At 42.3% G+C, this 14,823-nt stretch overlaps 1 protein-coding gene across 1 annotated transcript in view; it reads left to right on the top strand.

The window, feature by feature from the left end:
- The window catches only part of LOC129451970 (plakophilin-4), a 224,146-nt gene that overhangs the window by 163,235 nt on the left and 46,088 nt on the right, over positions 1-14,823 (top strand). The window contains exons 14-15 of the mRNA XM_073854829.1: positions 9,203-9,320; positions 9,402-9,575. Coding sequence (XP_073710930.1) covers positions 9,203-9,320; positions 9,402-9,575 — 292 coding nt within the window. The remainder of the gene's footprint in view (positions 1-9,202; positions 9,321-9,401; positions 9,576-14,823) is intronic.

The following is a 14,823-nucleotide window of genomic DNA, read 5'->3' as shown; positions in this document are numbered from 1 at the left end:
TGACGCTATGGGGGAAACTCCTGTTTAATCTGTGCCTGAAGCCTATTGGTTAACGTCTTTAGAAAATACAGACCAATGACGTTTGAGCCTGCGCGGGGCATGGCACACGTCCTTATATAAGCCCAGGGAAATACGTCAAGAGCTCATTACTTTCTCCTTCAGCGCGAACCTTCTCGCTGCTCTGAAGAAGAAGCCCTTACTCGCCGTCGATCTGAGCACTGCAGCGGATTACTACACACCCGCGTGTTCCCCTGCCGCTTTCCAGTTGAGCATAAAAGAGTGAATTTCATCTAAAAGAGCAGAAGCGCGTTGAGATAATGTCGCTTCGGCATTGTGGCTCGTGCCGAGCCCCTTTGCCTGTGGAGGATTTCACAAAGAGTGCGTCATTTGTCTGGGTCCTGCCCACGCCGAGACCGTACTCACCGAGGCGGACTGCGCCCACTGGGAACGGCTTCCCATTGCGGTGCTGCGCTCCCGCCTCAACGTCTTCAAAAGGAAGGCTTCCCGTGCTCTCCCGCCTAAACAGCAGCGGAGCCGTGAAGTTGAAAAACGCCCCGAGACCGAGTCTATGCTGGCTCATCCCTCGCATGCTCTGTCCCCCCGCCGTCATCCTGTCACTTTTGTCCATGAGGACCAACGCCCCCTGCTAGCGGCATGGTTTCCTTTGGGTCCGGTGACAATGTGTGTCATCCTCTGAGGAGTTGGAGGATTGGGCGGCTTCGGATGACGACGCCCACGCCGCCGCCGCTGAAGAACCAACAGAGTCGCGTCCTCAGGACTCTGAGCTCATCCGCATTCTAACGAAAGCTACAGCGGAGCTCGACATTCAGTGGTCGCCGCCGTCAGAGCCTCAACTCAGCCGGCTGGATGAGTGGTATCTGCAGCCCGGGCGCCGTCAATCATCCCGCCAACAGCAGGCGCCATTCTTTCCGGAGGTTCACCTGGAGCTCACCAAAGCCTGGCGTGCTCCTCACTCCACCCGTAGTGGACGGCGCAGACGAACACAGCTACACTAAGATGTCTCCGCCCACCTCTGCCCGTGTTCTGCCGTTGTTCTGGAGAGACATCTGTGGCTGAATCTGACGGAGATCAAGGATTTGGATCGGGTTGCCCTTCTTGACTCGCCCTTGTCGCCGTCGGGGCTCTTCGGCTCTGCTGTGGAGGGGTTTACCCAGCGCTTCACTGAGGCACAGAAATCGTCGCAGTCTATGCGGCATTTCCTTCCTAAACGATCCGCCTCAGCGTCTGAGACTGGCCACCCAAAACTGCCGCCAGCTCAACGCCCTAAGCCAGCGCCAGCTCAACCCCAGCAGAGAGCTGAACCGGATCCTGCATGATCGGCTGGCCCGCCTCGACGCCGCAGTCCCGCCCTCGGATCACACTGGACCCGGCGCCGCCGCCGCCGCCACCCTGAAGAGAGTCTGAGGAGGAAAAGAGGCTCTAGTCCCGCTTCGGCCGGCCCGCCCTCAAAAGTTCTGCGTGTTTCAGTCCCCTCGGGCGCTGGACACACCCCCCCTGTAACAGCGAAAAACAATTATTTACCTTTTTACAAAAAGAGCAAATTTCCTCCTCTGTACACACACACACGGCTTACCGTCCATAAGCTTATCGACGCTCCCCGGTATGCCGGGCTAGATTCTAAACGTGATCCAACAAGGTTATTCACTTCAATTCGCTTGGAGACCACCCCGGTTTCGCGGCGTTCTCTACACCACTGTCCCAGACGATCGCATGCAGATCCTCAGGGAAGAGGTGCGTTCTTTATTACTAAAAGACGCAATAGAGACGGTCCCATTTACCATGTGCGGATGCGGCTCTCGCCCCTCTCAGACAGAGCGGCATCCGCATATTAAATTACCTCGACGATTGGCTTATTCTAGCCCAGTCAGAGAGGGAAATTATTGCGCACAAGACCGTTGTACTCCAGCATTTGGAGAATTTAAGGTTCAAAATCAACCTCCAGAAGAGTTTGCTTACCCCCACCCAGCGAATCGCGTTCTTAGGCATGACGCTCAACTCGTTAAAGATGGGGGCATGGCTTACACAGGAACGCGTGCTCACGGTCAGACGCGAGGCGGCATCGTTCAAAGCGGGTTCACATCTCCCTCTCAAACGATTCCAGAAAATGCTGGGTCTGATGGCAGCAGCATCCCCACTAATACTGCTTCAGTTTTGGTTAAAAGTGAAAGTTCCGCCCCGTGCTTGGTTGTCGGGCCGTTTATTAATCAAAATCACGTACAGCTGCGTGAAAGCGCTTTCGATATGGACATCCCCTCACCTTTTCCTCTCGGGCACGGAGCTCGGCTCTGTGAGCAGGAGGAAAGTGGTGACTACGGATGGGTCTGCGACGGGTTGGGGCGCACACTGCGATGGCGAACCCGCCTTCGGTACGTGAAACAACAAGTTGTCTCAGCTACATATCAACCACCTCGAGATGTGGGCGGTTATCTTATCGCTACAACACTTTCGACTGAAAGTCCAACATCAACACGTTCTAGTGCGGTCGGACAGTATGACGGTGGTCACATTCATAAACCACCAAGGAGGGCTGAAATCTCGCTCCCTATCCAGGCTGGCGAAACGGCTTTTATTATGGGCTCACGCGAATGTACGGTGGCTCTGTTACCACAGGTCCTGCAGAGATAAAAAAGACGAAATGCGCGATAATTCTGATCGCCCCGCTTTGGCACAATCAACCGTGGCTCCCCGACCTATGGCAGCTGATAACATCAGCACCATGGCCAATACCGCTGAGGAAAGACCTCCTATCTCAGGCGAGAGGGACGATATGGCTTCCACAGCCAGAGCTATGGAATCTACACGTTTGGTTTCTGAACGGCAACCATCACGCCTTTCAGGACAAGTGTTAAATACTCTATCAGAAGCTAGGGCCCCATCTACCAGGCGCCTTTACGCTCAAAAGTGGTCTATTTTTTCTGATTGGTGCACGACGAAAACTTAAACCCAAACACCTGTGAAGTGGAGCATATTCTCTCCTTTCTACAGGAAATGCTGGACAGCAGTCCCGTGCCCTCGACGCTTAAAGTATATTTGGCGGCAATAACGGCGAATCACGCCCTTATCGCGGGTCACACCGTGGGAAAACATGACCTTGTCATTAAATTTCTCAGAGGCGCTCACAGACTAAACCCACCGCGACCTAACACGGTCCCATCTTGGGATCTGTCCACGGTTCTGAAAGCGCTGCGCGTTCCCCCTTTCGAGCCCCTCGAGCAGGCTGACCTGCGTGCTCTCTCGTTTAAAACCGCTCTCCTCCTGCCGTTGGCATCGACTAAACGAGTGGGCGATTTACATGCGTTTTCAATTGACCCGTCGTGTCTGGAATTCGGTCCTAACGATAGCAAAGTGATCCTTAGACCGAGAGCGGGATACATTCCTAAAGTTTTGACCACGCCATATAGAGTTCAGGTGGTTTCACTTCTCGCCCTCCCACCGGCGGACGGCGAACAAACCCCGAACACGCTTTGCCCCGTCAGAGCGCTAAGAATATACACAGACCGTTCTACCTCATACCGCAAGTCAGATCAGCTGTTCGTAAGCTTCGCGCAACACTCTTTAGGTATGCCGCTCATTAAACAGAGGCTACCTAAATGGATTGTCAAAGCCATTGCTTTAGCTTTCGCCTCCCTGAATGAACATTGTCCTGTCGGTTTGAAAGCTCACTCCACGCATGGTATAGCTTCATCGTGGGCTTGGTCTACGGGGATTTCTATTTTTGACATTTGTAATGCCGCCAGCTGGTCCTCACCGTCTACGTTTGTCAGATTTTATAGCCTGGATGTCCCTGCCTTACAAGCCTTACATGCGCTGCGAGCTCACCGTCATGGCTACCTATTAATAAATCATGCACAAACTTGCGGCGTGCTCAGGGAACCTCTCTGTTATATATGCATCATGGTGCGTTTAGAAACTTCACTGTATGCGTATTAACTGTCTCATATATGGTGCTTTAACTTACGGTCGCTAGAGCTATGTACACGCTGGGTATAGGGCCACATGCAGTGTCTCTCCGGTAAGGGCACCTCAGCCTGTTGTGTATGCACGGCGGGATGGGATTACGTTCCCCCATAGCGTCAGCTAACTGACGCAATGCGAAGTGAACCATATTGAAAGGGAACGCTTAGGTTACTCACGTAATCCCGGTTCCCTGAAATAATGAGAATGAAGCATTGCGTCGCTGGCCGTGCTACAAACGTCTACGCAGCGAGTGTTATTCGGCTGCGTGCTTCAGTCGAATAATAATGAGCTCTTGACGTATTTCCCCGGGCTTATATAAGGACGTGTGCCACGCCCCGCGCGGGCTCAAACTTCATTGGTCTGTATTTTCTACAGACGTTAACCAATAGGCTTCAGTCACGGAGTAAACAGGAGTTTCCCCCATAACGTCAGCTAACTGACGCAATGCTTCGTTCCCGTTATTTCAGGGAACCGGGGTTACATGAGTAACCTAAGCGATTTCGTGCCTTGTGCACTTTTAAATCAATTGGGTGTGGGCAGATCCTGTAGCAACATGGGTGGAGCCATGGTCGCGAGAGAGCGTGATAGTCGCACAAGCCAATCATTTGTTTCGTCCCGAATGGAAATAATTAGCTGTGTTTAAAACATGACGTTGTGAAAGGTATACAGACACTCGAGTTTTATACTCTCTTTTTCAGAGTACTTACATTTTGCTTATGTATTGGTAGATAAAGACAGTTTAAACAAATTTGTAAAAAAGTGTTTTAGATAATTCCTGCCTATCCTGCCTTTAACTCTTTCCCCGTCAGCTTTTTTAAAAAAAAAAAGTTGCCAGCCAGTGCCAGCATTTTTCATGATTTTCACAAAAGCTTAATCCCTTCCAGAAAATGTCCTTCTTTATAAACAAACAATATATATTAAATGAAAGAACAGACCCTCTTCTTTCAAACAAAAAAATAACGTTTCATCCTACCTTCATTAGTTTAGACATTAGAGTTTTATCACCTCTCAAATATGGGTAGTTTTCTTTAAAAACACCCAATTTTGAGCAAAAAGCTGAGATAATTCCATTTTTTTGAAGACTTTTGATAGAGATCAATTTGATCTTTAAAACATACACAGAGTTATTTCTCTTTCACCTGAGGCGCTACTTCCGGGTTGTATAAGTTGCGGATACCAAATGGATAATAGCGTTATTGTGGAAAGCTGGAAATTATGGTCATTGGCAGGAAAGCGTTTTCTCTTAATTGACGAGTTATCTCGTCAATGGCGGGGAAAGAGTTAATGTAGACCATAAATGTCTTGCAGTCCCACAGAGGGTGGGACAAGTCACACATGTTCAAGTCCAAGCAAGTCTCAAGTCTTAACCATCAAGTCTCAAGTCACAGTTCAGATAAATCAAGTCAAGTCAAGGGTTCACCCTAAGTCCTGATAAGTTTCAAGTCAAGTCCCAGTACTAAAATAAATAGGGGTCATTTTTTGATAGGTCTAAAATTTGCATTAGGTACAGAAATCGAATCAAATGAAAAAATAACACTGTTTTTATTGTATGAATTAAATATAATTATTATTTTTTAGAGCTACAGAATTGATTTTCTCTTTGTCTTGGGTTGTTTGATTAACATTAATGACACAGATTTGAGTAGGTAAATTGAGGTTACTGTCTCTTAAAGAGAAGCACAGACTGGTTTCTGCCTCTAATCTATACATAAACTCAAGACATAAACAAATGTTTTTTATCAGAAAAAGAATACTGTGTGTAGATAATTTTGTTTCTATGTGTCCAGTCAAGAACAGAAAGATTTTATGTTCCCTTGTTTTTTTTTTTGAAACGCGTCTCTCTGTGTGTGCACTATTGAGGGCACTTAAACGTGCACCCACACAGACGGAGGGCGAATTCCAAACAGTCGCTCCACATAAAAACGTTGTTGTTTTTCAGTGTTCTGTTCGCTAAATGTATTTTAATGCACTACAGTGTGAGAGACAGTAGCGCAACTATCTCTATAGTCTACACATGAAGCATTCTGATCTTTGAATGGTGTAGGGATGATCACGACTGATTTGAGCTGGATCAGACACACTCAACCACATGTGCGTCTGCGGGTAGTTACAAAAAGCTGCTCACTTTAGTGCCTTTTTGTGGTTAAATTGTTTAAAATCACTTGAATGTTAATATTTGAATGTTAAGCCTTTGAAACGTGTGCAAATGATAAACTTTCCCTATTTAAATTTGCGTGTCAATCTGCGAATCGAATGAATCGCATGCAAGCGAACCGTGACTCGTGACAACGGATTAACTGCAAGCGCAATGCTTTTTATTTTCTACACGCAGTCCACACAAACACTTGAAAATGTGCACATTTAGTACAGACATTATAGCCTACATGTAATATAGAGCGGCCTGCACATTTTAAGATACCCAAGATAATAATTCAGGCTACCCCACTGTTATAGCCAAATTCCCCAATACATCTACTTTATGAGACGTATCAGTAATGATAATGGTCATATTTCTAATAAGAAAAACACATAATATGCAACTAAGGCCAAATTCTGACAAACAATACCTTTCCTTGTGGTTCTTGACATTGTGGTTGTCCTGTCGGAAATTCTTGCATTGCATATTTTGCATCGGGAAAAATATTTTTTTAAGTGGCACAGTCCAGTTTAAAGTCTTTATAGCGAACGAGAATATTTGTGGAGCTCGACTAACGTTGCTGTCTGCCACGTTTGGTGCGGTTTGATTTGTGCAGCGTTAAAGGCACAGACTTTTATTGAAGTTTATTGCTGTTTGTTTATTATAAGTTCAACTTTGTTGAGTCTTCCATTTCAAGTAAGTCTCAAGTATCTTGTTCTCAATTCATTTTTATTCTTTAATCAAGCAAGTCACAAGTCTTGAAAAGTCAGACTCGAGTCAAGTCACCTCTGCAGTCCCATGTAAGTAGATTGACAGCTGAGCGGTCAGCAGTGAGCTGTGCTTATAACCTAGTGCAGTGGTCTCAAACTCCCGGCCCGCGGGCCATTTGCGGCCCGCGTCACCTTTCAAAAATATAACATAATCTGGCACACAGAAAGATTTTTATTCCCTTTGTTTTATATTCATTTGATTTTTGATTAAAAAAATGTTCGTTCACATTTCGCGTCTAACAACGCGTTAAAACGAGTCAAAGCATTTTCCACTTTCCAAAGTGCTCGGGAGCGGAAGTTGCGCTCCGTGGCGTGGGTCGCGTCACCCGTTGCTACGCAGCCATGAACCGCGCGCGCTCCGTGATGTCGAGGATAACGGAATGCGTAATCGGATTTTAATTCCTCAACTGAACCTCGCATCAATCATATCATTGTCAACATGCGATCAGTTAATCTGATCGGGACCTTGTAGTGTTTGTCTAGAGAAGATTTGTTACTTCCGGGTGGATACTCAGCTGTTACGCCTGTTTCACACATACTCTGTATGCAGTGCGTTTGCGGTGCGTGTTGCAGTACGTATGCGGTGCGATCCGTCAAGCATCCGTTGTGCTTTCACACATACTCCGTTTGCAGTGCGTTGCTAACCGCTGCTTCTGCGTATCAAATAATCAGGTGATTGACTCTTTCTGTTGAAAAGCGCCTCATCAATAAACTATATAATAGCCTGCTGTGTTTTTTTTCTTCACAAAACAATATACTTTAGATATTATTTGATAGACTAGGATGTTTAAAATCTCTAGTGTAATGGTCAGGAAACATGAAAGGATCAAGGTCTATTTATCTCCACATATATCATAAATATAAATTAGCATTATAACTTTTGAAGAGAAAATATAGGTGACAATATTATTATTTTTTTTCTGTCCAACTAGTCTATGTAACATTGACTACCCATTCAAAAGTTTTAGGATCACTTTCACCTATTAATATTTTTCCACATATGTTAAAAAAAATTCATTAAAACTGAAATAACAAAGAACACAATGCAGTCAATACTATGACTGAAAACAATCCAAAATAAATCAAAACAGAAACACTTACTGGTGGTAATTTTTTATAATAGTTTATGAATCTATACAGAAATTAAATTTGTTAGTTTAGTGCAAGGTTTTAATAGGTCTTAGTTATATAAGGTTAAGAAAAGATTTACTTACTTTTATAAAATAATGTGTATTAAAAAGATAAAACCACTGCTTATATATTTTCAAGCATTATTATATATTAAATAATAGAAAATAAACATGACATTTACAGAAATATAGTGTTTTTTTAACGTTAAAATAGCTTTGCGGCCCCCCGATGAAAGGTCTGTCTTAGAAATGGCCCCAAGCCAGTTTGAGTTTGAGACCCCTGACCTAGTGGTTTTAAGATAGAAAAGTTTAAATTTTTTGCCTAAAGCTATTGCAACAGTACATCTAAAACCTTGAGTCATTATGGATTATTCTTTTCATGGCTCGGAATATGATCATCGGTGGATGCCAATTCACTCCCTAGCAATCAATGAGAGTACCTTATCAACCGGTTTTGCAAGAGCTATATCTCTGCATCAGAACATTGTAGAGACATGGGGGTGGGGTCTTTTGACTCATTAACACCACTGTAACATTTTGTGACCCGAGTTTTGCGACTGCAAGCACCACTCACATTTCCTTCTGTGTTCTAGTTGTCAATGCTCCTCAAGAAGAGAGGGAAAGATTTCGCTGAATGAGAAGACAGCTTTTTTGCTGATAACTTTTATATTCTTCCATCTAAAATCAAGAGGTTTTCCTAGGTTCTTTAAAGGGACACGGCACTTTTTTTGCAAATATGCTCATTTTCCAGCTCCCCCAGAGTTAAACATTCTTACCGTTTTGGAATCCAAATTTAGCATAGCTTAGCACAATCCATTGAATCTGATTAGTCCATTAGTCTGTGCCTAAAATAATAATCAAGGAGTTTTGATAGTTTTCCTATTTAAAACTTGACCCTTCTGTAGTTACATAAAAGTTGTGATTTTCTAGGCCGATATGGCTAGGAACTATACTCTCATTCTAGCATAATAATCAAGGACTTTGCTGCTGTAACATGGCTGCAGGAGGCGCAATAATATTATGCAGCAACCGAAAATAGTCCCCTTGGTAACTTTTAATGGCAGGGGACCGTTTTGGGCAGTGCGTTATATCATTGCGAACCAGATTCTTGCAAAACATCTTTACAGAAAGTACGTTTTAAAAAACAAACAGTAGTATTTAAGTAGAATAATGTTATGTTGACATAGAAACTTGAGTTCTGCTGGAGAGGAGGCCAGGAAACATATGCGCTGCTGCGAGGGACTTGTGGATTCACTGTTGCATGTCATCAAAGCCTGTGTCAGCACCTCTGACTTTGACAGCAAGGTACACACACAAACACACATATACATACTGTGATACAGACACACACACTTTATTTATTAAATGCTGTTGTTTCTCCCACAGATTGTGGAGAACTGTATTTGCACTCTGAGAAATCTTTCCTACCGGCTGGAGCTTGAAATACCTGCCTCCCAGCTCATAGCCTGTCATGAAGTGGATGGGTTATTGGGGCCAGAGTCTCCTAGTAAATACAACTGCTGTGGGAAAAAGAAGATAAAAAATGTACAGCAGGAACAGGTAAGATTTTTGTGCAAGTAACTGTGTTTGTGGAGTGATCACTGATGTGTTTAGTTAACACTGGCGTTCTGCAATATTGAACCAGCCCATCCAGAGTACAGGTCTTTAGACACCGCAACGTTAAACGTCCATGCTTATCATTGATGTTTTATTAGACGTTTTTCTGCCTTTACACCCAAGTGATTTTCACTGACGATAAGCAGAGTGAGATGCAAATTCACTCCCTGGACATTAGATGGCGCCTAATAATACATAATACTACATACTACAACCCCAAATCAGAAAAAGTTGGGACACTGTAGAAATTGTGTGTAAAAAGTAATGGAATAATTTACAAATCTCATAAACTTATATTTTATTCACAGTAGAATATAGATAACAAATCAAATGTTGAAAGTGAGACATTTTGAAATGTCATGCCATATATTGGCTCATTTTGGATTTCATGAGAGCTACACATTCCAAAAAAAGTTGGGACAGGTAGCAATAAGAGGCCAGAAAAGTTAAATGTACATATAAGGAACAGCTGGAGGAGGACGAATGTTTAGGAATAGGAATGTTGTCCTATTCTTGTCTAATACAGACTTCTAGTTGCTCAACTGTCTTGGGTCTTCTTTGTCGCATCTTCCTCTTTATGATGCAACAAATGTTTTCTATGGGTAAAAGATCTGGGGCCTCATTTATCAACATTGCGTAGAAAATGTTCTACATTTGTACCTACGAATGAAATTTAGAATGTGCCTAAGTACAAAAAAATCGGGATTTATCAAACGTGCGCACGTGGTTCGTACGCACATCAGTAAGTAATCCTTGATGATAAATCTCACTTGTTCTTAAGCACCGTGCTCGTGCACGTTCATAGTCATTTGCATTCCGAAACGCCTCCAATGAACCATATATGGTGACAACACCTCCCGTTATATGTCACGTGGTTGTGCTTTTTCCCTCATCGCAATAATGACAAAGAGAGCGTAAAAGAGGAATTTTACAGACACAGAAATTGAGTTACTCGTGGATGAGGTTAAATCCTAATAACACATCCTGTTTGGTTTACCTAGTGCGGGAGGAATGACTAACAAAAGAAAACCAGTTACCAGTGAGTTTAATTCCGTTGAATATGAGGAGAGAACACTTCCAAAAATAAAAAAAGTGGTTTGACATTAAATTATCAGCAAAAAAAAACGCGTCACAGCACACCGACGTGAAACGAGTGCAACTGGAGGAGGACAGACAACTTTCCACCTTAGACAGCAGCATATATAACCAGCATCATTGGCGCGATCTTTGAAAACGCGCTACCGGCGGAATGGATTATATTTGCCAAGTCTTCCAATAACGCAAGATAAGCCATTGCACTGTGTCAAGCATTTGTCAGAGACTTCATTTATACAAATCACATGTAGAGCTTTCGCAGATACAGATACATATCACAAATAAATCATTATACTTATTTGCTGTTACCATACTGACATTAATCATTTTTAACACCTGCTTGTGGATAAAAATAGACACTTCTTTACTCACTGGAACAGGGTCCTATATGTAGTATCGCTATTCTACCACTAGATGCTCTGCGTACGCATACTCAGAGGTGTGCGTATATTTACACACATTTCTACGTATAAGTGCAATTTGATAAATTCCACACTTTGCGTAAAACTGTTCCTACGCACACTTTACGCACACTTCTGTGCGTACGCACGTTTGATAAATGAGGCCCCTGGACTGCAGGCTGGCCATTTCAGTACTCAGATCCTTCTTTTACGCAGCCATGATGTTATAATTGATGCAGTATGTGGTCTGGCATTGTCATGTTGGAAAATGCAAGGTCTTCCCTGAAAGAGATGACGTCTGAATGGGATCATATGTATCTAGAACTTGGATAAACCTTTCAGCATTGATGGTGCCTTTCCAGATGTGTAAGCTGCCCATGCCACACACACTCATGCAACCCCAAACCATCAGAAATACAGGCTTCTGAACTGAGCGTTAATAACAACTTGGGTTGTCATTGTCCTCTTTAGTCCAGAGAAAATGGCGTCCCAGATTTCCAAAAAGAACTTCAAATTTTGATTTGTTGGACCACAGAACAGTTTTTCACTTTGCCAAAGTCCATTTTAAATGAGCATTGCCCAGTGAAAACGCCTGTGCTTCTGGATCATGTTTAGATATGGCTTCTTGATTGACCTATAGAGTTTTAGCTGGCAATGGCGAATGACACGGTGGATTGTGTTCACTGACAATGTTTTCTGGAAGTATTCCTGAGCCCATGTTGTGATTTCTATTACAGTAGCATTCCTGTATGTGATGCAGTGCCGTTTAAGAGCCCGAAGATCACGGGCATCCAGTATGGTTTTCCGGCCTTGACCCTTACGCACAGAGATTGTTCCAGATTCTCTAAACTTTTGAATGATATTATGAACTGTAGATGATGTTAACTTCAATCTCTTTGCACTTTTTCTCTGAGAAACTCAGAAAACTATTTTTCGCTGCAGCATATGGGGAATTAGTGATTCTTTGCCCATCTTCTGAGAGACACTGCCACTCTGAGAGGCTCTTTTTACACCCCTTCATGTTGGCAATTGTTCTAATAAGTTGCAAATTGGTCCTTCAACTATTCCTTATATGTATATTTAAATTTTCTGGCCTCTTATTGCTACCTGTCCCAACTTTTTTTGGAATGTGTAGCTCTCATGAAATCCAAAATGAGCCAATATTTGGCATAACATTTCAAAATATCTCACTTTCAACATTTGAAATGTTATCTATATTCTACTGTGAATAAAATATAAGTTTATGAGATTTGTAAATTATTCCATTACTTTTTTTACTCACAATTTCTACAGTGTCCCAACTTTTTCTGCTTTGGGGTTGTATATCCTGGTACACAAGGTGGTGCTACGAAACTTCATGCTTCTGTTCTGTCACTTGTCACACAGAAGAAGAAAGCCAGTATTTACCTATGGTATTTACACGCTAGTCAATAACAGGTCATATGCTTTTTGGTTAACTGGCAAACAAAACATGGATATTACTAGTAGCAGCTTGATTTTGAACTGCAGCAACCTTACAAGGACTACTTCAACTCACCATCAGGAGCAGTTACTTGACAGTATGATCATGTGAACCATGATCTTTTCAGATAATTACCAAATCGTTTCATTAAATCATTGAATGTGTGAAAAAAAAGTGAAACTGAGATGACAGAATAGCCTCTTCTGCCTCTAGATGCAGTTTTAAAGATTAAAATTACTCAATACAACACAAATACAAGGCGCAAAAATATTACTGATTGCTTACCAGCATTAAAACCGATTTTAATAAGGTTTTTTCTTTGTGTATCAACAACGTCCACTCCGTGGACAAGGTAACTGCAGCATGTAACGCCGATGGCTTTATTATTAACTGACTGAACACTTGACTCTCGCCTGGGCATTAAGATATGCAAGTGTTTCATCAACAATATCTGCGTGAAACATAAACATGATGATCATCTACCGACTCGACTGTTTCAGCACGTCATCTACGGAGAGTCTGCTTTATTAACTGCTTTCTGTTTGCTCCGCGTGTGCTAAATGTTTTTGTTCTGTACTTTTTTACTCGCATATATTTCTACATATTTTCGACCAAGGAACACACAGAATATAATATAAGTTATTATGGATGGCAGGTAAGCTTGTTCTGAAATTATGAAAAAAGCCAAATGACTAAAAATGATCTCTCCAACTTAATTTCATAGATACAAATTAAAAATGTCCTATATTAATATGTATTGCCTTCTGTATTGCATTCGTTCTGTGCATGTGCACAAATACTGCATAATTGTAATTTCTTTAAAGACAGCCCCACCTAAACTTAGAGATCGCAAATGTTGACAGTCCTGCATATTTTTAATATTAATCACCAAGATGGACGAAAGAGACTGATTAGAAGTTTAAAATCAGAAACATACTAATAAAGCCCTCAAGTTTCACCATGAAAGCCAAAAAAATTGGAGGGATGTGTCTCTGTATGTGCGCTTCACAGCTGCAGTGCGAGAGGCACAGAAACTGAGAAAAAAATAAATAAAAAAGGCACACTGGTAACAAATGGTGGCCAAATTACAGAGATGCCAATTCGCACAGGACTAAAAATATCAGAGGACCTCCCAGTAAACAATTACGGTCTTTCAACGTTGAAAGATGGTTGAAATTAAGTCGGTCCGCCTTGGACTGGTTTACGACGTGATTTCAACTAAGTAGTTTTGGCTGGACTTTTTGACTACGTGTTTTCAACTGACCATGTTTTCAACTCATAATCTACCAGTAAACAATTACGGTCTTTCAACGTTGAAATATGGTTGAAAATAAGTCGGTCCGCCTTGGACTGGTTAAGACGTGATTTCAACTAAGTAGTTTTGGCTGGACTGTTTGACTACGTGTTTTCAACTGACCACGTTTTCAACTCATAATCTAAGACAGCTAGATAATCTGTTATACATGCTGAAACAACGGAGAAACAACATTTTGCATGTTTCCCTTTTGTGACACACCTCATTCAGTTACCTTACACACCCAGTTCAAGTCTTGCAGTCTCTACTAATGAGCTGAAAATTTAAACCAGGTGTGTCTAATGAGGGAGACATGCAAATTGTGCAGTACTAGTAGTCCTCCAGGACAGCTTTGAAAACCTCTGGCTCATTGCATTGGACTGACCTATGTTTACTGCGCTCTGAAATCTGTGTTGGTATATGTTTATTGCACTCTGTGTTGGTTATTGGACCAACCTGTTTATTGCAGACTGTGAAATCTGTTGGTTACTTGACTGTTTGCACTATTTAAAATGTGCTGTTTTATTAAAGTTATTATAACCCTTTAAAGCTTTGTTTCATTTTATAAAATGTTATTTGGTATGTTAATGTGGTCCTGTTTTCAACATTGAAAAGATGGATGAATATGGACCAAAATTAGATGTTGAAGATCGACCTGATTTGAACGTTGAAAAGATGGACGAATATGACGTCTTTTCAATTTTCATTTTCAACCTTCAATGGACCAAAATTAGACGTTGAAGATCGACCTGTTTTCAACGTTGAAAAGTTGGACAAATTTTACGTCTTTTCAATTTTCATTTTCAATCTTCACTGGACCATAATTAGACGTTGAAGAACGACCTGTTTTCAACGTTGAAAAGTTGGACAAATTTGACGTCTTTTCAATTTTCATTTTCAACCTTCAATGGACCATAATTAGACGTTGAAGAATGATCT

The sequence above is a fragment of the Misgurnus anguillicaudatus genome, chromosome 17 (assembly GCF_027580225.2).
Source record: "Misgurnus anguillicaudatus chromosome 17, ASM2758022v2, whole genome shotgun sequence".
Classification (NCBI taxonomy): Eukaryota; Metazoa; Chordata; class Actinopteri; order Cypriniformes; family Cobitidae; genus Misgurnus; species Misgurnus anguillicaudatus.
Note: the sequence above shows the minus strand (reverse complement) of the source record. Positions and strands in the feature narration are given on the sequence as shown.